Source organism: Ciconia boyciana, chromosome 4, assembly GCF_034638445.1.
Source record: "Ciconia boyciana chromosome 4, ASM3463844v1, whole genome shotgun sequence".
Classification (NCBI taxonomy): Eukaryota; Metazoa; Chordata; class Aves; order Ciconiiformes; family Ciconiidae; genus Ciconia; species Ciconia boyciana.
Genome location: NC_132937.1, coordinates 15,782,127 through 15,808,469, shown reverse-complemented (window position 1 = coordinate 15,808,469; position 26,343 = coordinate 15,782,127). Strand labels below are relative to the sequence as shown.

The 26,343-nt window shown below is 42.5% G+C and overlaps 1 protein-coding gene across 8 annotated transcripts in view; it reads right to left on the bottom strand.

Moving 5' to 3' along the window:
• The window catches only part of PIAS2 (protein inhibitor of activated STAT 2), a 32,096-nt gene extending 11,107 nt beyond the window's left edge, over positions 1-20,989 (bottom strand). For all 8 annotated transcript variants that reach the window (XR_012042136.1, XR_012042135.1, XR_012042133.1 and 5 more), the window contains exons 1-6: positions 20,847-20,989; positions 11,892-12,366; positions 7,728-7,812; positions 7,039-7,089; positions 6,823-6,913; positions 1,931-2,065 (exon numbers count right to left, since the gene is read on the bottom strand). Coding sequence is in view for 3 of the 8 variants with exons in the window: in XM_072859361.1 (XP_072715462.1) it covers positions 1,931-2,065; positions 6,823-6,913; positions 7,039-7,089; positions 7,728-7,812; positions 11,892-12,366; positions 20,847-20,870 (861 nt within the window). In the remaining 5 variants the exon portion in view is untranslated. The remainder of the gene's footprint in view (positions 1-1,930; positions 2,066-6,822; positions 6,914-7,038; positions 7,090-7,727; positions 7,813-11,891; positions 12,367-20,846) is intronic.
• Positions 20,990-26,343: the final 5,354 nt, after the last annotated feature.

Sequence of the window (26,343 nt, the reverse complement as noted above, 5' to 3'; positions counted from 1 at the left end):
ACATTGCACTGTTTATTGCCTCCAGAAAGAATTCTATAGGCTTAAGTCTGACCACCTCTGTGGGATTAATGCCTCCTTTGCTCAGAAGCCCTCTGCTATCAGTCAAGTACATGCCAATAAGCCCGTACCACGTGAGCCCACTGACATGCCACACCGTCCCCAAGGGTCTCATTGAGAGGATGAATAGCGATGGCTGCTATGCGAGTTCTGATACTTGGAGCAGAGCACCAACATTAAACCAGAAAACTCACTTTACCTCTCAGGGCAAGGGGGAATGCTGGGATAACCTCAGATTCATCTGCTTCCATGAGAATATGTTTTGGCAGACACAGGGGAGGAAGAAAGCAGGGGTCAGTGGGAGAGGCCGAGACCACACACAACACTGCAGTCATTTCAAGATTCTTGTGCTTTATGATTGGGAAGCAATGGCTTAGATCTTTCCCTCTACCTCTGTTTTAGAAAGAAAAAAAATAAACCACACCACAAACCACCCTTTGCTGTCAGCACTGCCCTTCATTTATTTTCTGAGCATCAGCTTTCTCTCCATTTTCTTTTTTAAATTTTAATTAGTGTATAAAAGCTTATACTGGAGTCTCACTCACTGGAGTCTCACACATGTGGTGTCTGGGGTCCACAGATTTTGATTTTGAAGAAAGAAGTAAGAGGTAAGCTACTCTGATAACTAAATCCAGATGGATTTACACAACTAGTCACAGGTAGAGGAATAAGCAGTTCTTGACTTACCAACAGCTGAAAGGGCTGCTGCAACCGCTATTTAAACCTAGGAAGAATTCAGAAATTCCTCACACTCTCCCTTTCTTTCCTTAGTAAACCCATAGGGGTTTCTAAACAGCCACACAGCCATTTTAAAGGCTAATTCCTTTTCAACTATGATTAATGACTGCAGGCACTAGAAAGCAACAGGTATCACATTTCAGTCACTACCTCCTTTATCTCCTGCCACCTGAAGTCTAGCATGCTTTTCCACCACTGCAGCTTTCCATGAAGTTTAGAATTGCATCATGAAGAGGCTTCAGCTTTCGTTTTTTTCCCCCCAGCTCTCCATCCTTCCACACATTGAGTCACTTCTCCCTCAAGTCACCTAAACTTCTAGAATACTCTTCATTTGTAAGAAAACACACTGCTCAGATTATCCTGCATTACAAACACACACACCACACAAGTATGGTCCAACCAAGCATGTTTGGGATCCATCAAGGCCAGAAACAGCTGACACCAGCAGCTTGACACCTCCCCAGTGCAAGCCCTTCCCAGCAACCTGCCATCTAAGAGCTTTCCGAGCTGGAAATTCCACTCATTTTGGTTTATTTGCAAGCACAATTTTAAATCAATTCATAGAGAGGCCATTCTCATGTAAAAAAGGAATCTCAAAAGAACAGAGATGGAAATATCCATTAACTAGTTCTTCCTATGAAATAAAAATTGCTTTTGTAAAATTACTTAGTATTACTTGGTTAGAAAATACAAAAACCTCAAAAGGAAATGCCTGTCTCCACCCCCATGGCCTTGGCACATCTGGTCAGTTTAAAAAGCCTTCTCTGGTGGACAGTTACAACAGATACTAAGAAGTGTTATTTTGTCATGTCTGAACTGTTTTGTACTATTTACACCACGAAAAGATTTTGGTATTTTTGATACACATTTCAGGCAGCCCCTAATGGCAGGCTTTCTAATGTGAATTCTATAAGGAAGTATTTGGAGTCTGTATGCAAGTTTTAATGTACATTACTGTAAACTACCATACTTCTAGAGCAAACCTTGTTTCCTGTCACTGATAATAAGTTCAGCCACCTAATACTAAACACTTGCTGGTGTATGCCTTGCCAGCAACATCAGGCAGCAGGGGAGAAGGAATGCTAGACGAGGTTATTTAGACAACTTTCCACATCCTACAGAACATACAGTTTACCTTTCCAATTTCAGAAGCCCAGGAAATGGAAATCTGGTTTGGCACTGCTGATGACAACCTAACTAGAGATGTTATATTCAAAGGGCGCCCAGGTCGCTTCTGTTCAATTCCATTTTTTGGTGGCGGAGCATATCCCTGTGGGAAGAAAAGACAATGAAAGCGTTACCAAGTCTCTCTGCTGTACTCTGAAACCTACTGAAACAGACTAGTTAAACCGATCTATGGGAAGCAGGTAAACCTAGAGGCTCTCTAGGCTGGAGACTAAGTTGCACACTTACTCTGAGAAACGTCAGTCTTTGACAGTCTGATACCATAAGTCAACCACAATTTTAAAGCATTTTTTGTTTTAAAGTGGTTTTACAGAAGTGCTGAAAAGGTGGAAGAGAACACAGTTTTGGTCCAGGTAAGTTCACTGGAAGAGTAAAAAGTAATGTTGATGCTTTGTCCTTTTTTCCCCCACCCACCAAAAGAGAGTGGAACCAGCAAGGATGTCACAGCCTTAGTAACAAACACAGCAAGCCATAAAGAGTTAATTCAGTGTTTCACACCCAGAAAACACTTCATTGATTCTATTTAAGAAACAATAAAGTCTTGTTCCAAGAGCTCTACATCTCCTTGGTGTCTGCTTTGCCTCTCATCAACTACACCTAGCCCCATTAGCGACAGGCTGTCACCTGTACTCTACCAAGGCCTCTGAAGAAGGGCTGTACATGGAATATCAGGTGTATTGAAGAGCTAATGGGGTTTGCTGTTGTCTGCAGAAACAAAATAAACTGAGTATTGTTTGCTCAGCTTTGATGAAGAATTTCATAACCTGGACAGCTTTTCTCTGTAGTTTTATTTCCTATATGATGTTTGCGAATTGAGTCAGGAGCCATCCGGTTCCCTTTTGCTTCTAGGCCAGCACATAATCTCCAGCATATCATGAGCAGAAAGTACTTGTGCTATGTGAAGGAGCACACAGCCTAACTGCAGCTTATTCATCTCGCCCTGCATCTGTCACTATGAAAGCAAGCCAGTCTGTAGCGGGACTCTGAGAATCTGTTTTAAACTCACACTGAGAGCCTGCAGTCCACGCATCTCAAACACTCATCCTGCACGAGAACGATGCCAATAAAAGATTGCAGCCCTGTGTCTTGCGCAGAATTGACTGCCAGATTTCATTTAGTTCAAGACCAGTGTTGTTCTATACAAGAAAATCTCCCACAAAGGATATGCTGGAGGAACACATGTATTTTTTTACCCAGAGAAACACACACATTCACAGCCTAGTGCTTGGAAAAAAGAGTTACTTTGAAAGATGCTAAGTCTGAAAATAAAAACCAGAAATAAACAGCCTCTTCCACTCACTAGCCAAGTATACCATAGGATAATCACTGCCTTTAATCCAAGGAGGACTTGATAGTTGTCACATCATTTCCTAGGTTTCCAAAGCAGCTCTATTACCAGTCCATATGTTTCACCTGACAACCAAGCCCTGGCTGTGCCTCACCACTGCCCTTTATTAATTTCAGACAGGACTCTTGCTTGCAGTGACAGAACAGGGACTTGGAGCTTCTACAGGCAGGTCTGCCAGGCCAGAGCAGCAGACAGCACTTGCTGAAGAACTCTCTCTAAAAAGGTTCTCACCCCAGATGATGAGTGACCCAGTAGCTATCAGGAACCTTACCATGTGTACTTTATCGCAGAACATAGAGGCAGCAGATGTATGGGGACTGCTGACAACTTCACATTTAAAAGAATGAATGATTTGCCATTTCCTTAATCAGACATAACAGCTGCAGCCATTTATAGAGTATATATCCCAATTGCTTTGCTGTAGTAGGCCTTTCTCTCTACTATGGTGACTTTATAATGAGCTTATGTGGATGAATACACCATCCCTGCAATATTTAGGAGAGTATTTCCACACATACTGTATCAGCCACAGTAATCGCACTGGTCTCCAACCTAAAATGAAGCTGCCTTGCTTTCAAGAAACAAGGATGCAAGTTCTCTTATATTTCCTAACTTTTTTTTTTCTTTTTGAGAGACAGATTGTGCAGCGCACGTGCTTCATTTCAGTCAAGCTTTTGATGTTTTCTTCCACAGAGCAATGACCTTGAGATCAGATTCAATCTTGTACGCCTAGGACACTTTAAAACCTTCCCTTCCTAGCCTTCCAGGACTTGGGTAAAGAGCACTCTGCTTGCCTATCACAACCAGCATGGTCTAGCACTGTTTAGTTAGGCTGCCAATTCTAGTGGCTAGCAAGTGCCAACATTATTTGGGTCTTTAAGTCTTCCACGTTTCTTGCAAGAACCGTATTAGTCAAAGCAGGGGGAATCTGCTATAGCCAGAAAATCTATCAACAGAAAGCACAATTGCTTTTCTATCTGACTATTTCCAACCTGCCCCGACATATTTGATTTTGTCCTTTGAAAGAGACCTGCAGCGGTCTATGGAGATCCCCCAAGAAGAAAAGCAAGTCACCTTTTTGGACTTTCGCATTTTGTCTTGCCTACAAGAGAAGTGAACAGGAGAACCACCTGCTGTAGTTCATTACGTATAAAATCCTTGTTACTTGCCAAGACACCAGCATGCAAGGCTCTACATTTACTCCTTTTAAGTCAGAACCAACACTGTAAGAGGAGGACACAGAGAGTTTTAGGAATACAAGAAAACACCGTGTTAACATGAATTGGCACAACCTGAAGCAGTACTGGCCCACTGACAGCATTTCTCTGAAGTTTCTGGTAAGGATTGCAGCCAAGGAGATGACCAAGAATAATTTACAGACATCTGCAGAGGCATGAACTGCTCTACCAGGGAAAGACAGAACAGTACTCACTTAAGAATTGTACAAGTTGGCAATAGAGGCTGGCATCACTGATTAATTACCTAACCCCTAACCCCAACACTACTGAGTTGGACAACAGTGGTCTTTGAGGCAAAGAAGTTATCTTTCATTTCCTGAAACAGAAAGGAACCACCAGAGGGATGCAGTGACCAAGTCACCAAAAATATGTTTGCAGGAGCACTTGGATTGAGTCTATATTTGTCATTCAGCTCATACTGAAGGAGGAGAGGAAAGGAAGTTGCCAAGACAATAGTCATTTATTCACTTTCTCACCTAAAGTTTCTGCTGAACAGATTAAAGAGTTATCTTATGATGTACAGGAAGAACCTACAGGGTTTAGATCTAAAGCAAAGCAAAAATCCAAGATTACAATTTTTGCTATAACTGTGACATATGTTACACACAAAATGGATAGGATGATGCAGCATAGCAGGGCGTAAACTTTATTAGCAAGACTGAGAATCAGCAGACATTAATGTCCACAGGATAACATCAGACCCAATTCTTTTTGGTGGGTTGCTTAAAGAAAGGAAGACAATCTGCAGAAGAAAGGAGAAAATCCTGCAAGTTTATCACAGAAAACATAACTGGCATTTGCAGAAAATACTGACCAGAAAACATATGAAATAAATCCTCTTACACACTGAAGACAGAGAGAAGAACAGTAATGCAATGGTTAAAGAAGTAAGGGGAAGAGAAGCTAGAGTGTCATTTAAGCTGAGTAGAGGCAAAAAAAGCAGTCATGGTTGCATATGGCAGGAGGGAGGGTACAGGACAACACATTTGACACACCAAGAAGGTGACAAACATTCTGAAAGAGAGGTTTCACACCTCCTCTCTCCACACAGCATTTTTCCAAATCCTCTGTACTACTACTACTCTGAAAAAAACCTCTGTACTACTACTTTTTCCATCTTCTATAGCTTCCGGAACTATTTCAGAATGGGTTGCATAAGAGTTTCTCTGTTCTGTTGTACAGCAATACCCATTCCAGAGATTTTTCCAAGAATAATCAGAGTGCTTTTCCCTTTTTGTATAGAATTGTTTAGGTTAGAAAAGACCTTTAACATCATCCAGTCCAACCATTAACCCAGCACTGCCAAGTCCACCACTGAACCATGTCCCTAAGCACCACATCTGCACGTCTTTTACACCTCCAGGGATGGTGATTCAACCACTTCCCTGGGCAGCCTCTTCCAGTGCTTGACAACCCTTTTGGTGAAGAAATTTTTCCTAATATCCAATCTAAACCTCCCCCGCAACTGGAGGCCATTTCCTCTTGTCCTACCACTTGTTACCTGGGAGAAGAGACCGACCCCCACCTCTCTACAACCTCCTTTCAGGCAGTTGTAGAGAGCGATAAGGTCTCCCCTCAGCCTCCTTTTCTCCAGGCTGAACAACCCCAGTTCCCTCGGCACCTCCTCATAAGACTTGTGCATATATTTAAGCCTTGAGGTGACCCTGCCTACGTACTAACTTTTGCAACATCAGACACCAGTGAAGCGTATGACTGCCAACACTGTTCTGTTCCACTATTGGCAAGTGCTAGGAACCCTAAAACATGTCTGTTCTTCATCCCCGCAATGAATTCTGCTCTAACCAGACAGATGCAGAGCAGCGTACAAACTTGTACACAAGAAGGCGATACCCTTCCCTTGTAACAAGAAGGAACTCAAGCCAATCACAGATAGCCCAAACAGCAAGGGCTACTACCAATCAAGTCAAATAATCTCAGTGTGAAGACCTATGAGGAGGATTTCCCAAGCAGACACTGGTTTGTTTTTGACATATTTTGTTGTGTTAACTGCAAGAAATTAGGTTTGCTATAGGTGGCTAAAACATAATTAATCCATGTAGTGGCTGTAACATAATTAATAGTAGTAATGGCTATCTCACACAGCAAATGTACAAACCATATGCCTAACAATAGTAACTAGAGAAATCTGAGTGATACAATAAACAGCTTGATTGTTTTAGCAAGCTAACGTTACAGAAAAAACACACACACACCAAAAGTCACAAAGAACCCACAAATAGGTATAAACAAGCTTACCGGCAATGGAAACAGCTTCCCATTTACTTTAATACACAAACTATTAGGGTAATTATCTTCTTGAGGGCAGCTTGTCTCTGCTAGGCATAACCTATACCCCAAAAAGAGAAAGTGTCATTTTCAAGTGTCACCACATTCACATGTCCCCACAAACATCTAGACTTACGTTACATTAGCCAATTAAGAAGTTATAAGAGAACACTATGAAAAAGGTACCTTAGCTGAACTTGGACTGTGTAATCTCTCCTGCCCCCTGGCAAGAAGTCCCTGTGACAAAGAGAAAGAAAAAGAGAAGTACCCACTTAGACAGCAGATCTCATATTCCAGTCATATGCAGAAAGAACTGGCACACCTGCCCCAACATCACTAAACTTTGCTCTTATTTTTCTTTTATTGAGCTATGAACAACTCTTACCAGTGACACCTCTGTTTAGCTACTGCAAGTTAAGCAGGACTTTAGGATCAGGATCCTCTGTCAAGAGTTTATAGTAACAATAAAGTATGATGTTGCCAGAGACGAAAAAACCCTACGAATTCTCTTGGCTTACACCATAGGTCTTGCAACGACATGAACCCTGGGACAAAAAATAAAAGCAGCCTTCCATTCCTGCAGCCAGGAAACACACAGGGAAGAAAAGCTTACCACCTCTCTGAATAGTCACAATTATTTGGAACCGAGTAATTGTTAACTCTTTGGTGGCGTAGGATTTACCCCAACTGCACATAAATTCTGTGCACAGTAGTTCCTGAAGAAAACAGAACAGATAAACTCAGCGTAACTTCGGTGAGGATTATCACTCTGCATCTGCAAGCCTATGTGATGCATAAAATGAACCAAAAAACCCACACTTTCTCCTGAAATTTTGCAAAAGTTTACCTACACTGTGCCACACACTTACTCTTACCTGGAAATACAGATTTCTCTGACCTGCTGAGGTGTTAAAGCAAAGATAAAAAACTTCTCTTGGAACCTCTGAATACTGCTCTGTACTAGAAAAAAAAAAAAGAGACACAGAAGAAGTTTAACTATGGTGATTAAAGTCATTGATTAAAACAGGATCTGCAATTGAGTTTTTCCTGGAACAATGCATAAGTCACTTCACATAATCAAATTGTGGTTGAACTGCATGTAACTGTCAACAGGAAAGCAATGGAACAAATCATTCATTCAGCTATATTCAGATAGCTTAATATCACATTACACTTCAGTACTAAAGAAGCTTGGCAAGCCGCGTTATAATCCTTTCTCCCAGGGGAGAAAGGTTCAAAACACACACACAACACAAAATATAACACTGGATACCTGACAAAAAGAGTACCACAGAGAAGATGTTTACAACTATTTTCACGTACTACAAGAAGAGAACGTGTACCAAAAGTTATTAATGGACAGCTGGAAAAGTACTCAATTCAGAAACAGCTAAAGGTAACAGCCTTTGGGGAAGAAGGGAGGGAGCACAACCCCTCATGCCAGAGAAGCCAGCTAAACTTCATATCTGGGAATTATCCCTCAGTAGCATTTGGAAAAAAATAAATAAATACAACTTTCATATCAGAATCCTACTTGTCTGTCAGTGATGGGAAGCAGTAATATTTTAGTATTAAGAGTTCATAGTATGTACATGTTACTTTTCTACTTTCTTTCGACTTGGGAAGTTAGAAATCTTGACCTGAAATAAAGGTAAAATGGACCTGTCCAACAGTTTAAAGTAACCAGTAAGGAGGACAAATGCAAAAATAGCACAAATAAGCCAGGCAAATTTGGAAGTGCTAGACTGTCTTGTACACTGTGACATTCAGAGAATGATGATCTCTATGCCCAGAAAACACACACAAAAAGGACACAAACATGAAATAGAACCCAGGTGGAGCAAACACACACACCAAGTTCCTCAAACAATTCAAAACAGCTACACTGCGCACGTATGTACAGACACTGTAGACAGCATTTTATATTTTAATACTTGAGCACGTGTAAAAAAGATCATGGAAATATTTTATTGAATTGAGCGTGGGTTAAAACTAAACCCCATGCCTACACCTGCTCTTGTGTTCTCATATTAGCACAAAAGAATACCTACACTTAGCCCTTTTACACCCATCCCATTTAAAGAGTCACAGTAAAGCAGACTACACTCCTAGCTTTCTGACCTATTTGGTTTCTGAATCCTTAATTCTCACACATAAAAAACTTGTTTGTTCCATGTCCCAAGCACCCGAGTCTACTAACTGGGACTATAAGCTATCCGTATCGATCTAAAAATATTAACTAAAGCCTCATTTCCAAATTTTCTCGTGAATCCATGTTACAGTGATTTTCAGCCAATGTTCATATCCTTCTAACATCAGAAGGGCCCATTATTTGCATATCAAGTCATTCCTCACATCTCATTTCCCCACTGCTCCTCACACACATCTGAGTTGTAGCTCTGGCTGCTGCCACCTTCAGGTACTGTGCTCTGGAAAGAGTTTGAAGGCAAACAAGTACTCAGTTAAATTAATCTTGTCCCCCTCACCCATGTCCTAAGAGAACCCCAATGTCACAGGACCGAATAATCCTCACTCCTATGAAAACTGGACAACATGCAAAGAGCCTACAGTCTTCAAGGGAAAGAGGAATTTACATGCAGCTCTAACTATAACATGGTGACACCCCTAAGGAAGCATTCTCCTTTCAGGAAAAAAGGATCATTTCCAAAGTTGAGGAAAACAGCTGTTAGGGAGATGCCTAGCGTATCACCACCACCTCTAGATGTCACTGACCAGGAAATAAAAGGTAACTGCATAGCAGAAATATAATGCAAAGCACACACTGCATTATATGGGACAGAGTGGCTATGTGGCTGGCAACCAATGTGGTTAACTATGAGCCAACAACTGTCCCATAACACAGACTAATTCAGGAAGCTAGTTAAGATACTCAGCTACTGCACACAGTGAACATAAGCCAGGACATCGTGGCACTGACGGATTGTATCTGGAAAGGTAATGGTAGTGGGAGCCATAGAGCTGTCCAACACCACAGCAGCTATTGTACCAATACACAGGTTAGATACTAAACTCTTCTCTAACAGGGTGTCACGACACACACAGAAGTGACAGGAGGCATTCTAAATAATGCTTGTTAGTAATGTTTGCTGCTGTAGGTACGGGAGGATGACCAATCATCTGTATATGCCTCACTGAGGTACAAGTCACAGCCTAAAAGGCTCTATTATCAGTTAAGAAACTGAAGTGTTTAAGAGGATGCAAACAGCTTGCAAAATGCTGAAGCGTTTCTAAACAATATTATTAGTTAGGGAACATTTTCTACCATGCAAGGTAAGACAGGTTGACTTTCAAGACAGAAAACAACGTATTTCCAAATAAATATGTTTAAGAGTGAGGCGTCTGAGGAAGCTAAACTGAGATTTCAGGTTATTTGGAAGACAAAGGTCCACTTTACATTTTAGAGTATGGCAACAACCAGTAGGCCGAGAAAACCATCACTAAACCGAGTACAACACTGAACATTTGTTGCACGAAGCATCTATTTCTGCAGGTTGCACCTAGCACTAAATTGTTACAGTGAGATAAATGCAAGCTAACAAACCAGTAAACTTGTTTTCCTTACGTTGTTGCAACTTATTAGTTACTGATCCTGAAATTCTTTTCCTGTTGGCCCTGACAGATGCGTTCCTCACTTGTACCAGGCAGAGACTTCAGGTCCAAATCTTTCAGCCAAAAGTGGAGGTTCAAACTAGATACCAGGAAACAGTTCTTTACCAAGAGCGTGGTCAAACACTGGAACAGGCTTCCTAGAGAGGTGGTCAATGCCCCAAGCCTGTCAGCGTTTAAGAAGCATTTGGACAGTGCCCTTAACTATTACTCTAACTTTTGGTCAGCCCTGAAGTGGTCAGGCAGTTAGACGAGTTAGAGAGATTGGGCAGGAGTGTTGATCTGCTTGAAGGTAGGAAGGCTCTGCAGAGGGACCTGGACAGGCTGGATCGATGGGCCGAGGCCAACTGTATGAGGTTTAATAAGGCCAAATGCCAGGTCCTGCACTTGGGCCACAGCAACCCCATGCAACGCTACAGGCTTGGGGAAGAGTGGCTGGAAAGCTGCCTGGCAGAAAAGGACCTGGGAGTGTTGGTTGACAGCCGCCTGAATATGAGCCAGCAGTGTGGCCAAGAAAGCCAATGGCATCCTGGCTTGTATCAGAAATAGTGTGGCCAGCAGGACTAGGGAAGTGACTGTGCCCCTGTACTCAGCACTGGTGAGGCCGCACCTCGAATACTGTGTTCACTTTTGGGCCCCCCCACTACAAGAGAGACATTGAGGTGCTGGAGCGTGTCCAGAGAAGGGCAATGAAGCTGGCGAAGGGTCTAGAGCAGAAGTCTTATGAGGAGTGGCTGAGGGAACTGGGGTTGTTTAGCCTGGAGAAAAGGAGGCTCAGGGGAGACCTTATCGCTCTCTAGAACTACCTGAAAGGAGGTTGTAGAGAGGTGGGGGTCAGTCTCTTCTCCCAGGTAACAAGTGATAGGACAAGAGGAAATGGCCTCAAGTTGCACCAGAGGAGGTTTAGACTGGATATTAGGAAATTTTACTTCACTGAAAGGGTTGTCAAGCATTGGAACAGGCTGCCCAGGGAAGTGGTTGAGTCGCCATCCCTGGAGGAGTTCAAAAAAACCATGTAGATGTGGCACTTCAGGACATGGTTTAGTAGGCACAGAAGTGTTGGGTTGACAGTTGAACTAGATGATCTTAGAATCATTAAGGTTGGAAAAGACCTTTATGATTCTATGATCATTGTAGGTACCTTCCAACTGAACTATTCTACTCTATTATTTAATATTCAAAAGACAAAGCTCTTTAATCATATAATATTTACAGAAGAGAACACTATTTTCTCAAGTGTGGCTTGGCACTTTTGGGGACAAGTGGTGGAGAGGGCAAGGGTAGAAATGAGAAGGGAAGGGAATTTCCACTTTTCCCCAGCTGCAAAAAGCCATTTGAGTCTGGACTTAGTACTGTCATAAGCAACACCTATTTCATGAATTAAGCAACCTGCAGAACTATTAAACACTTACCTAGACTTGTAGGTTTTATGAGCACATCAAGCACATCATAAAAAGGTAGGCTTTTCAGCTGAACATCGGGATGAACAGGTGGAATTGGAGGGGATGGCTGCTGCATCTCAAAGTGGGGCTTAGTGTCTTGGAGGAGCACAGAACTGACAGGCGAGGAAGGAGACTGAGGCGTGACTGAAGTAGAAGGGAGCGGGTGAATGCCCGCAACAGCCAGGTCAGGCTCAACAGGAGAGGAACTACTGTCCAAATTGAAAACCACGGGTTTTATAGCTGATAAGTCTGAAAGTCCTTCAATCGTCCTTGGGTACCGACGCCTATAGAGTTCTCGGATTTTTATCTGAACTGCTGGGCTGCAGCCGCTCTTCAGTAAGTGCAGTGCCCTCATCAGGAGGTCATGTTTCCGCCCGCTTTTATTGCGTCCAGCAAACCCCAACAACACTTGTAGTTCAGAAACACGAAAACTTGATACCATATTCTAGAAAGAAGAGAGAGATAAGCACAGGTGAACCAACAGTACCCCAAGTAGGCCTTTCTGAGGAGCATGGTGAAGCATCTGAACTTCCATCCTACTAGTTTCACACTTGTCACGTTAAGTACTACCCATACCCTTACCCAACACAAGAGTATAGTTAGTTTAAAGCAAAGAAACAAAGTGTCCAGGATGAAGGTTGAGTTTGGTTGTGTTACTGATTTCAAAGACTTCTAATTATTTCCACACTCAAACAATAGCAACAACAACAAAATCTTAATGCAACCCCTGCAGCGCTACCTTACATTCACAGGCAGAACCATAAGCTCTAACATAAAATATGTGTCTCACTTCATTAAACAACCAAAACATCAGATGAATCAGTATTATCACCCATCTTCCAACACATTTTAAGAAATAAAATAAGCAACTGTTTAAGTTCTGCATAGTTTATTCTGAAACATCCTTTATTTTGGGCAGCATGTTAAATGCATGCATGGACAGAGACGGGCACATCAGGTTTCACTCTTGAAAGGATGGCACAGCAAGGCGGACGCTTTTTAAAAAGCTACATTATTTCATACTTACAAACTGTTTAACCAACATAACTCATTCTTCCAGAATGTGACAGAAAACTTCCTGTCCTTTGCGTATCATGTTCTGGTATCATGGGACATTGACAGACCTCTTCAAAGGAAATAATACTATTTACTTGGTTGTTGGTGTTAGTTCTGGAAGACTTTGAGGACTGAATGACAAAGTTCATAAAGATTCCCATTTTAAAAAAAAATAAATAAATAAATTTAAAAAGCCCAGTATGCAAGGGGAAGTGATCTTCTCCCCGCATTACTAGAAACTAGTAACTTGGCATAAGTGCATCATCTCACATTTTTGTGAGCAAGGTCTTTTTTCAGAGAGGTATAAAATTGCCCAGAATTCTTCTAAGCAATTTCCTTCCTATTTCTGTGGGACTCTTCCACCATAACAAGGAGGTTAAGTTTTAAAGATGAAAGAACATCTGACTTCAATCTGTACTACTGTACCGTACCAACTCCAGACTCGAGGACTAGCAGCTGAAGGCCCTAACAGAAGGTACAAAGTAGTAGACATCTGGGATCATAAAAGAGATTTTTAAAAACAGTTCAAAAGTGCATTGTTGACTTTTAAATGTTAGTCCAATATACAACATTTAAAGCTTTGGGCATTGATTTCAGAAGGGATACAACTCAAAACATAATGTTTTGGGTTTACCTTCCCTAATCCTTACTATACAGTTACAGAGTTTATGCCCATGTATTCTAATATAGATCTGATCTCAGCTGAAGTTTTAACACCACTATACTACAACCATGCAGTCAGCCACCAAAAAAAGCCTGAACTCCCCCTGTGCCTCTACCTGCTTGCTCCCTATTCTCTCCTTAATGTTGAGAAAATTGTTTTTACAGTAAGACAGATCAGGAAATTGAGCCAGAAGAAACCTGAACTTGTGCCATTACAAGACAGCAGGAGCAAGCGGCCAGGACCTGCCTTTTCAAGGGGCACGTTATTTGTGCATATCAGAACCACCATCTAAAATACTATGGTAGTACTCTCCTCAGGTACATGCTTTCCTCATTGTTGAGGGGACGACGTTATCCTATTTCAGACACTGAATTTCAACATTTCTAGACAGCCAGTTTGGATACAGTGATGCTTCTATCAAGTAGCTATAAGGGAGCTAACCCAGCAGTCTTCAAACTGGTATTCCCCCATGTATAAATGCACCACGGATACAATTGCCAGTGAAAGCAGTGTCACACCAGGCACTGAGGGGCTCACTCTAACTTCTGAAGAAGAGACCAAGAGCAGATGTCACCTTAATTTCATCCCAGCAACTTCTCTCAACAGCAAAACAATACAAGAAAAGAGGAGATGGAGACAGAACTCCATCCAGTTTGCAAGCTGCTGGAGAAGGTTAGTTTCCACCTGGCATTCCCCTGCTACTTTTCCTTAGTCTCACAGTCAAACAGGGTGAAGAAAATGAAGCGTTTCAGTATTCATAAAAAATAGCTTAAAGTACTGCAACAGGTTTAGAGTCATGCCACATAAAAGAGAAATTGTATTAAAAGATAATACTGATATTCAAGAATTTACCGAGAACTTCACATTGTGTGCTTCTGTAGATAGTTGCATAAGCTTGATAGCAATGTCAGCCCCTTTATTTCAGATGCAGGCAGTAAGCACAATTCTGGATTCCATAATTAGAATGCAAATGAATAAATCCTTTACATTAAGGAAACAGCATGTATTGCAAAATACTGTCTATTACCCTGCCTGCTGCCTTCTGTGCATTCCTGCAAGTTAATCAAGGTGAAATGTACAGTCAATCACGCCTTGAAACAGCTAACATTTTATGTGGAAATTCCACAAACTAGCATTTTGCTACAAGATGGATTTCATTTTATTAGAAGACACAGGCTGGCTTCAATACTGTAGTCAGCAAGATTTTAAATTGACACCTCCACTAAAAATGCTTGGGAGTATAAAAAAATACATAGTTTTGTCCATCAACACAAGAATCTTACATATGCTTTTGAAAGAAGTCTTGCAAAAGTGAGTTTTATTGGAAGGAATTAAACAATGGCTTTTGCAACATTTTCCCCCTAAAGCTGATTCTACGTTCCCTTTAAGGCAACAACAATCACATGGATGGAAACACAGCTAGTCTGATCTGCACATTTTAGCTTATTACTCCATTTACAAATATATCAAAGTGGACACCCATTATAATCAACAAGGTTTTATGGAGGCAATGCTTAGGACATTCATAAACGTATAAATGCTTAGGACACTATAAAAGCTCCTAAACATATGCTTAGGACCATTTATAATCCTGGTGCAAGACAGATATTACTTCCAAACAAACCCTACCAAGTTATTTTCTTTTGGGGTTCCAGCAATATTGCAGAAATCTGCGGCCTAGCTATTACCATGCTTTTCACATCACTGAATTAAGATTAGACATTCAAGTTGTGTCATGTAAATGCCATCAATTTTCTCTTGAGAAGTTCTTTACAGCTGCGCAGCCCAATAAAAGGCTTTTTTAACACAGAAGACCAAAGCCATTTTATTTTTAATGTTTCTCCATGAACACAAAGAGTAGTTTGACAGAACTTAAAGGAAGGAGCTCAGACTGGATAATTCAAGTACTTCTATATTCCAGAAACATTTTTTTGCCCCAAAATTCATACTTGAAGGTCATAAGAAGTTTTACAGGGTTTTTATTTCTTATTGTTAAACTATAGCAACCATGATTCCTAAGCAGAAATATTGTTCTAAAGCATTAAGCTGTAGGTGTATCTGGCATGGCATTCATTTCACAGGGATGATGACATTAAAGAGTCCAAGAAATGCTGACATGCCACTGAAATTAAGGGCAGGCATGTTTCAGAGCAAAGTAAGGGATCAAACATCTCTCTCAAACAAGAGGTATGTGATTCTCCACACTCCCCCTGCCAAAGCTACCTGCAGTTTTAACAGTCATTGTACTTACATATATGAATGAAAGGTAACCAAGAGCACCTGTTAAATTCTGACATACGTCTACAATAAGCACCAATGACTGTAGCTTCTAGGGCAACCTCAACTGCTCAAGTAGTGAACCCTACATTTGAACCCGCAGAAGCCATCCAAGTCGACTCAAAAGTTCTAGTCAGTCTTCACCTAAGAGCTCTGCTTCAGCCCCACTGGCTTCCAGACGTTTTCTGAAGCGTCTGAAGGCTATATAGGGAAGGGACACACCAAGGACCAACCCCACAAATCCTCACTCCTGACTTTAAGCCCTTTTCTGGACACTCATAGCAGAGAAGCACATTTGTGACATCTTTTGCAATACATTTGCATACATGCTGATTTACAGAAGGCTAGAAATGTGTAATACTGGTAAGAAAGAGCAACTTGTGTCTTGGGATGGTTGAAGACCTCTATGCTGACCCTAAATACAAATATAAATGTATTCTGGAAACTGATGAAACTACAGATAAAAAACTGCAAGTCCTGGGAAAGAATGAAGATGTCACTAGTTAAATCTGTATATGTAGTACAGCACAGTAAGAGCAGCTCTGAAGAACACAACAGTTGGTGCAAACAGCATGACCATCAGGTCCCCAGTATTATGGGGATTTTTCTTTGGACTAACTCTAGCCTGGCTCCTAAATTAGGCATTAGTCTTCAAAGTTGCATGCACTTAATATAACAGTGAAAACCCTAAATTGAATACTTGCGTTAATTTCACATAAGACACTCAAAACAAAGCTTGACCCATTTCACTGCAGCCTCATTTTTTAAGTACCATAAACTACATTATCTCCTCCCTCTCCTCCATCACTGTATCTCAGCACAGTCATTAATTGTTAATTATTCTAGATACAACAAACTTTTAAGGTACCACAATAAGCCTCACTGGTCTGAAAAAGTGACTACGCATCTAGGAAGAACAGGGGAATTACGTACACATACAAGGTAACAGTATACTATCCTAGGTTATTAACGGTATTTTACCACAGCTTATCTTCTTTAATACACTCAATGTTAACTGCAACCTAAAGATCACTACATCACCAACAGAAACTTCTCAATATCTATTCTTGTCCGTCATTTTAAGTTTACTCCAGATGAACATGCAGAATTTTATTTCTACATCAAACCCCCAAAACCAGTCAGCGTATACAATACAATGTTATTAACACAGCTAAAATAAAACAGAGTATAGCAGAGTATTTGGCAATGAGCTCAAAGAGGACATGTGAAAATAGCTCTCAGTGCTTCCTTCCTGGCTAACAATTTAGCACTAAGCACTGCTTCACCTGGTAAACAGGCAAACGCTGTCCATTCAGACTGGAAAAATAAAGCAAGAGGAGTGGAAAGACACCAAGTCTGGTATGAACAAGAGATCCGATACATACAAGAATGAGACTTCAATTTCTGTATTTTAATATGGTATCCGAACCATATTGCTCTTCACGTTCGAATCACATGACTTCAGTACTGGGTGTGCAAGAGCAAAAATTAAAAGTGGAACTTACTTTCAGCATTTATAAACCCCAATTTTCCAGTAAATTTTGTGTAATCTCCCCTTCCACATAGGGTGTATGAGCACACTTCCACCTCTTCTCACCAAAACAAGTTTTTTTTCCACAAAGGCCATGAAACTGATCACTAGTGTCACACAAATTAGTTTTGGCACAGGCATATTCATTTGCCTATAAAGAGCTTCTCCACCCCACCCCCCCCAAAGATGAAACTAACACATTACTTCAAAAGCCAATTAAATACAAACTATGAGACTGAAGTTGTTATCTTCTAAACTAGGGATGTGCAATGTTTCAAGGACAGCATGCACTCTATATTATTTGTTTCCAAATTAGAGTCAGGATGCCAGGGGACACAAGAGATGTTTTCTCTCTCTCTCTCCAAGTAATAGTATAACACCGATCCTCTTATCTGCAGTATTTTGCTGGGATGCAAACCATAGCTTCAAGCCAAATCTCAGCAAGTTCAGAATTTGTTGGGAGCTGGAATTGTTTTCTCACAGATGGCTCTCAGAAGAAGCTGTAGTTCCCCACTCCTGGGCCAATTCTGTTCAAAAAATGTGTTCACATGCCATCTCTGGTCTCCACAACAGACTGCTGACTTCTGTTCCACATCCTTCTATACTTGTGTAATCCCTTTGACATTCATTGGCCTGCTCGTGAGTGAGGATTATAGATAAAGGTATGAGCCATGTTTAAAAACACATCTGTGAACAGCAGGTCTGGAAATTGTATCTCAAAATACAAGAAAGATACAGTTGTGCTCACCACATCTTCTCAGCAACTGCCTGATATTCCAGAAACTGGTAATCTACAGAATTCAGTAAACACTACTAATTAATTAAGGGTTAATCTGAAGGTCTGGAAGGTTAAGCCTTATACTGGCTTGAAATATCTTGAAGAGTAGTGACTGTGGTTACAGCTACTTCCGAATCCTTTAACTAAACTGAAGATTTCCAAAAGGCATGATGTAACAGCAGGTTCCTTTGAGTCTCTTTGTTTTCTTTCACTACAGCCTCTCAGTTATAACCCTTTGGTAATAGCTCCCCAGAACTTTTACTCTGAAGATCCAGAGGATGGCAGGGATGGTACTAACAAATATTAAAATGATCCTTTGCCCTGAGAATAGAAAAATGCTGCCCCTGCATGTTTCCTTCAAAAACAGGATTTAAGAAAGAACTCTGACCTCCTGCCTTTAGTCAGTCCTTAGCAATTTACTAAAATAAATTCAACTCTCCAAATTGCCCTAGTGACCTTTTATAAGGCAGGTAGAGATCACACACTACAGGAAATTACAATCAACAAGAGAGCAGCAAATGATACTGCCATAAAAATGTCCCATGCGTTAACCTATAAAGCAGCAGGTTAAGATCACTCCTAAAGACCAATTCATGAAATCTGCTGGGAGTGGGGGGAGTATCCCTCTTCTTTGGCCAAAAGCAGGAAGAATTGGTTGTCTGAAAAACAACTTGAACCTGCAAACCAAGTGCCTGGTATTCAAGCAGACACATCCAAGTGTATCTTATTTAAAAAAAAAAAAAGGCAGTAAAGGCCTTGAAGACACAAGGCAGTCTACTATATTCTCTTCCAAAAAATATCTAGAGCTTTCCCAAAATGGACCATGAATTATTATCAGCTGGATGTTGAACAGACATTTAGAGAAGCTCCAGGCTAGCAGATTCATTTCACAGGCACTCCAATCTATAAATAAGATGAATGGGAACATCAAAAGACATTTCTTCAGACTAGTTTTTAACTACTGATACCTATTCTTTTGAGTGATGAAAGGGCAGTCCTGTAGTTGGCCTGAAACCCAGCTCCCTTTTCCCCCCATACTTCCTGTGTTACTTTTGGCAAGCAACTCAGGTGCATATATAATTTCAAAGGTATTTAGGTACCCAACTCGCAGACAGAGTCTATCAATACTTATGCATATCTAGGTAACTGATTATAGCACTTTGGAAAATGCAGATCACAGCTCCGGCTCAAGCCTAGAGAAGAGGAGCTACACTAAGAGTTCTCTGCTACAAAGTTTACACTGGGGGTTTAGCCACCTATGTAGCTACACCCTTTGAGAGACCTTAGAAAGAGGGCTGAAAATAAGCGAGGACACTAAACAAGAAAAACATGTAAACACAAACAAGTTAAAAACAACCCCAACGTTTAACTTAAGAAAAAATAAGCCAACCCTTCTTAAACCCAAGATTGAAATAGAGCACTGTTGTCCTCAAATAAAGAAACTCAGTTCCTTCCATGAGATTTTTATAACTGAGCTCCTCAGCTACACTACAGCCGCTTCAACCCAAGCAGTGTTAGTACTGAAGAAACCTTAGCGTAGGAAATTCTCTGGTGAGTGCAGCATGTTTCCCACTGTTGGTCAGACTACATTCAGTTCAGCTATCAGACCTTTCTCTACACTAAAGCCTAACTCACAGTGGTTCCTATTTAACTGACTTTTATTCCTTCTGTAGGGAAGTCTAGGTCAGGGGAGTTCAGCGTGCACGTAGTATTCCCTCGGCAGTCCTTCTGCAGCATCCACACCTGCAGAAGTGCAACATTCTTCTCCTGAACAAAGATACTCACAGATTGCTCAAGAAACGCAAGGAAAAACAGAAACAATGCAGTCAGCTCTGTGTACACACCTTAAAATATGAAAGGCCACCACCCCCCCCGAAAAATCTGTTACAGAAAGTCCACAAGTGCAATATAAAAGCATGCAATTGAAGATAAAACAGGTCTGAAAAGAAATACTGGGTTTCACGCTTCACGGGCAGTTTCCCGGTTAGAAAACGGTTAACGAATTTTCAAAAAATTAAATAATGATTAGCATTTTCAAAAATGCAGTAGTTATTCGGCATTCTCCCTTCAGTTCGCAGTAAGGGCACCACAGCGCTGGGCCCTCCCGAGGGCGCGGAGCCCCGCCAGGCGAGCCTCCGGCACCGGGCCGGGGCCCAGCTTCTCCCCCAGTCGGGCCGCACGCAACAGCCGGAACGGCTTTTAAAATGTCGGGGCGGGGGGGGGCCACCGACATCAACCCACACGGTGAAGACGGAAAGCGGGGTCCCCGGGCCGCCCCTCCCGGGGAAGTGACACGGAGGGTTTTCCTCGGGCAGAGCCAGCAGCGCCGCCGGCTCCCACCGCCCCCTGACCGCGTTTCAGGGCGGCCCCGCTTCCTCCCCAGGGAAGGCGCAGGCGGCCGCGAGGCCCCGGTGGTTTCCGGCCGGTCGCTACGGGCTGCCGCCTCAGCGAGAGGCGCTGACGGCTCACCGCCCCCCACCGGCAAGCACCGAGGGGTGCGGCGGGGGCTGCCCGTGAGGCAAGGCCGGGTGAGGGGGGTGGGCGAGGGGCCCCCCACCGCGGGAACGGCCGGGCGACATCTTGTCCCGCGCCTCCCCCGCCGCCTCTCCCCCTCCTCACCCGCAGCTCCTCGAAATCCGCCATTTTCTACCCGCTGCTGCTGCTGCCGCCGCCGCCGCCGGGCCCCGCCGCCACCATCGTGCACCCTGTGCGCGCCCCCGGCACGTGACAGGGGAGGGCGGCTCTGGCGCCGGGTGGAGGAGAGGGGGCTCTGCGCCGCCTCCCGGGGCCGCCTCTCCGCCCGGCGGGGCGGCCCTAAGGGAAACCGGGGCGCAAACCAGCCTTTTTTTGTACACACGCACCCGCCGGTACCGGGCCGCAGTGCCCCTTACCGAGCCCGGCCCCTCCGCGACCCCCGGGGTCCCTCGCAGGCCCAAACCCGCGGGGCGGTAAGGAAGAGGCAGCTCCTCAGGCCCAGCGGGGCTCCGGCAGCAGCTCCAGGCCTGGCATGAAAGCCAAGTGCTCCGGGAACGTTTGTATGCGAAGGGAGCACCCGGCGGGATCGCACCCCCCGGGGCTGCCGCTTTCCCTCTCTCCAGAATTACCGCCGCGGAGGACATAGTCACTCAGGGGGTTAAACAGAATTGTTACATTCACAAAAAAAGGAAGAACAGCAAATAATACAGTCTTGCAATTGCAAGTGTATTAAATGGAAAGGTTGGACTTGTGCTGTGATTCACTAGCTTTCTTAGTTTTATCCATCTCATCAAAAACATTCTCATAATTTGTGTTATAATGATGTGACACGTTTTATTAATAAAAAATGAAGCGAAAATGTCACAGGCAGCAAGCTTCAAAACTGGATAATGGGTTTCCTGCTGTAAGGGAAATGTTGAGACATTTACAGAAAAATAAACATCAAGGTGCAGCTGAGAATATTATTTTCAAAAGCAGCCAGAGATCATTATCTAGTCACAATAATTACCTAGTCACAATATTCAGTTTCATTAGCAACTGGGCCATAAAACCAAGCAACTGATTTATTGCAATAAAAAAGGCAGAGACTGAGTCAACAAACAGGCAAGCAGCCAAACTGACTCAGATGGGAAGTTGAAGAGAGACATTGGGGGGGAAAAAAGGTCTGAAGCGCCAAATATATTTGCCTGTATTAACCAAAAGGCAGCAGTTTTTTTGCATGATTGATGGATTCAGAGTGGTAACTACAACCGTAAGATCTCTCGGAACAAATCTGAGTGTACTACACCAGGAGCTTCTTAATGGGCCAAGAGACAGGCCATGTCGGCAGCAAGCTCTGATAAGAGGGATTCTGGCAGACAATTTTGGGAACAAATAGCTGAGCTTTCATAGAGGGTACTGATGCCCACCACACACACTGGCTATGGTCACTCAATATCACTACAAGATCTGGACACACAGGAACTCAATAATAAACATCATTAGTGGTAATTTTGCAATAACCTTTTGAGGCAGGCTTTCCTTTTTATTTACTATCGGCTAGTCCAAGATAAACCCTTAGTTCTGCTAAAGTTTTTAACCATAACCACAGCTAAATAGTCCTTCTCCGCATAAAATGGTTCTGTGCTTGGTCTTATAATAGTCATTTCCTTGAAGATTTAAGGATAAGGACTTTAACTTCAAACCTCTTTTGTTAGTCAAACCCAGGAATTTGCAACCAAATAAAGCAGGCTGTCTGCTGTACCACTGCACAAGTTCAACTCCCAAGTCCATCAAACATTTCTTTTTCCCTGCAATTCAATACCAGACTAAAGGGGCAAGCTGCAGGTTAAGATCTCTTAGATCATTAAAGCACATACCAGCACAGGCCAGACCAAAGCCTTCTCTCTTCTTTCAGCACAGCCTCACATGTTTCTTCCTTCAAATACACCAGGAGAGACATCAATGTTCAAGCTCACATCAGAGCCGGGCATTTCTTTTCTCACATATACTCACCTCTCACTTCATAACCACATCTTTCAACCTTCCTATTCATCTCATCCCCAATATCCACTGGGATAAGAGCAAAGAGATTCTAGTTTGTCTTTTAATGCCTCACATGCATAAGATAATACGAGTTTACATATTAGCGTACCCTAATTTTTTTGCTTGAAGAAAAGAGTTCCTTAGAGTTGTTCTTTTCATCACATTTTGTTTTCCCCCAGCTTTCCCTTACAACCTTTCTCCTACTCATCACTGGGGCCATATCCTTGAAAAAAAGACGTACTCCATACTTTTGGTCCTCCTCAACCTTTTTCCTAGATCCCTACTCCACAAAACTCCACAAAAACATAGGGCACAGGCCTATCCTCTCCCACTCTATTATCTTATCTCCACACCAAGGTTTCTCTCAAGTCTCCCTCCCCTGTTTTTTCCAGTAACTAGAATCAGTCTCCCCTTTTGCTCTCGTTCTTCAAAATCCCACTGGTTTTTCAAAACTCCTCACACACACATCAGCTCCAGACTTACACTCCCCAGATACCAGGCCATCTTAGCAGCTTACCAAAGTTTCAACCTTTCCAACATTTCTCTTTCCACCAAACTTTTAAGAAACCTACCTCAAGCATCAGACATTCTTCCAGCTTCTGATACTTCTGCTGCTTCTTGCACCTCTACTTTCAATACTTCTTCTTCCTTCCCCTCCTCTTTCTCCTCTCACAGCCCCCTGCTGCAGCTCCTAAAGCACTTCCCACACTCTCCCCTTTAGTCCTTTCTGATTTTGCAATACAAGCTTTAAAACTCAGCCCAGCACTAGCCATTGGAGGAGCAGACAACCAGCCCTTCTTCAAGGCAGCCACTTCATACTCCCATCTGATAGGATATCACTGTAGCAATTGGTTTCTTTTCCCAATAGGCTCTAATTAGGGCAAGAAGGGAGCCTATAGGTGCTAAGCATCCTGCCCCCTAAATTGAGTTAGGCTTGTTAGGAAAAAAAAAATACATCTGGGCTTCAACCTTCTCTAGTAATCTTTCTAGGACTATGCACAGTATGTGTCCATACAAGCCCTGACTCTTCCCACAGCTGTGTTACCTACAGAAATTACCTACAGAAATAGGGACATCTCATCATCTAAATAAACTCTCCCCACTTCCCACAAACACACTGCAGACAGTTCAAAACAAAACAACAACCCCCCCCCTCCCCCATCCTACAGCTGCTCCCAGCATTGCAGCAATTACACTCATCAGCATTAGACCTCGGCAAGCTCCTCCTGTGCTGCTTAACGAGCTGCTAATAGACAACTGAATATGAATTACAAGCAGCGATAGGACTGGGGGGGGTGTGTCTGAGATGACTGGCTCAAAGGTAGATTTTTGCTGTGTTTAAAGAAAAGGACTTTGAGGCCAGCCTGAGGCTTCTCCATTGTCTTTCCTATCCTACAGCCATTTATTTTTTAATGTAACACTAGAGAAAGTGGATAGCAAAAATGTCATGGTGTGGTGCTCAATGCCCACACCCCTCTTGTGTTAGGTCTAGAACTGTCAAAGCACAGAGGCTCACAGGCCCTTTTAATTGCTCTGCTGCCCATAAAAATATGGGCTCTGCTTAGAAGACAAGATGTTCTGAGTTGGATACTTACTGTATTTATTGGAAAGAAATTGTACATGTGGGTGCTTTGTATCTGCACTTTCCATGCAGCTAATTGACAAAACAGAGCTTAGATGGGAAATAATCTTCTATCTACTATGTCAAGACATACAGTGAAGTTATATTAACTAAAGCCATGTCAGACTCAGTATATATATATATATTTACTTTTTGTCTGTATATAGACAAAATATAAATTAGAAATCTGATTTGTTCTTTGTTTATTTTTATATTCCAATCAGTTTTGATGATGAAATACATGTTAATTAGTTTTGCTTGCATATCTTAACATACCAGGGTGATACACCTATATTTTGGTTATAAGTACAGCAGGGAAATATTTAAATGTTTGCTATAAAGTTGTTTACTTGACTATTATTATTTTTATTAAATGATGTCTATTGAATGTAAGGCCTAGGTAATGAGTGCCCTAGCAAGGTTTCTTTGTAGGTTCTTGAATTGCTCGGGGACACCTTGATCCTGCCAACCAGCACCGTTCAGCTACAGAAGTCTGCCCTTGCAGATTTGACCACCTGAGCTTTCGTGGGGATTCACAGCCCCTGACTGTGAGTGTGTGTTTGTCTCCAAGGGCAGTTTGAAAGATTCATTCACAAACGTATGGTGAAAATTACCCTCAAGTTTGTGTTCTAAGGATTGAAGACTCTCTTTATCCATCAAAACAGTAGCAAACCACATATTAAGATACCACTACCCCTTTAAGAGACATGGTAGAAAACTCTCCAGTCAAGCAAAGCCAAGAACCCAGGCTATTCTCTCAACAGTAATGATATGATCTTGGAAACCTAATTGGGATGGCTTGAATCCTAACTTCAATTATAGGAACTTCTCTTTCACAGCCATAAAACAGAAGCACCCAGCAATGGAAAATGAACGCATTACCTACTCTACTACCACATTAAGGCCACAAAATTAAACACAAAGTCTAGTAGGAGAGGACCTAAGTTGGATGCAGGAACATTAATCTGATCCACTTTGAAAACTTAATGTTTTATGGGACAAATGTAATAAAAAAGATACATATTAAATCACATGCTTAACAGAATGAAAGTACATTACATTTGCAGCGCAACTGAGCAGTTAACATACGCTGAAGTCCTGGTTTTGCTTAGGACATCCTTGAGATTAAGACATATTGAAAGGAGAGTGAGAAGCATTATAAGAGGTATGTGCAGTTGGAGATACTTAACAAAGAGAGCTTGAGGGAACAGAAAGCTTGAGTTGGCATATACTGGATTGGGAATGTTTAAGAAAAGGGCTGGAGAAACATTCCTGAGTAGGAACAGGGTTGTACCAAAAGGATAAGGCCTTCTGGGATATTGATGGTTATACTGAGGAGACAGCGTTTGGAGGAAGGTCTGGATGTCTGGAGAACATGGGTTTAAAGATGCTAAGCAAGCGTAGCATGGCATGCATGTGAAGAATCTGGTAGTTACCCTCTCCAAGAAAAGCTCGTGGAACAGAGTAGCTGTTGGTCTCCCAACAGGCAGAACTTGGGGAGAGCTTGCACCTGCAGCTGCCTGGCTGGGAAGTGCTCACATACCAGAGAACAAGGCGTTTCCACATCGCTCTTCCTCATTTTGACCATTGCTGTCCCACTTCATGCCCTGTTGTGGCTGTCACCAAGCAAGCCTTTTGCATGCTCTAACTTCCCTTTCATGTATTTTCAGGGATTTTTTCTTTTTTTAATGTTCTCCTCCAGCTGGACTGAAACCAAACAGTATCCAACAGGCACAACTCACCCCACCAGTAATTCACATCCTGAAACCAGGAGGCTGCAGCAATCAGGCAGTCAAGTTTAACAACGGCTTTTGGGTGCTCTGAAGAGGGCCCTTCTCACAGCCCTGCATTCCCTCAGCGCCAGCATGCCGGCAGCCTCCATTTCAAGGCCCACCACCATCCCTGACATGAGGGGCAGGCTGCACTCTGCTTCTTCTTGGGCGCACCTCGCCTGTCTGGGTGAGCTGGACATGTTTAACAGTGGTGTGGTGTGGG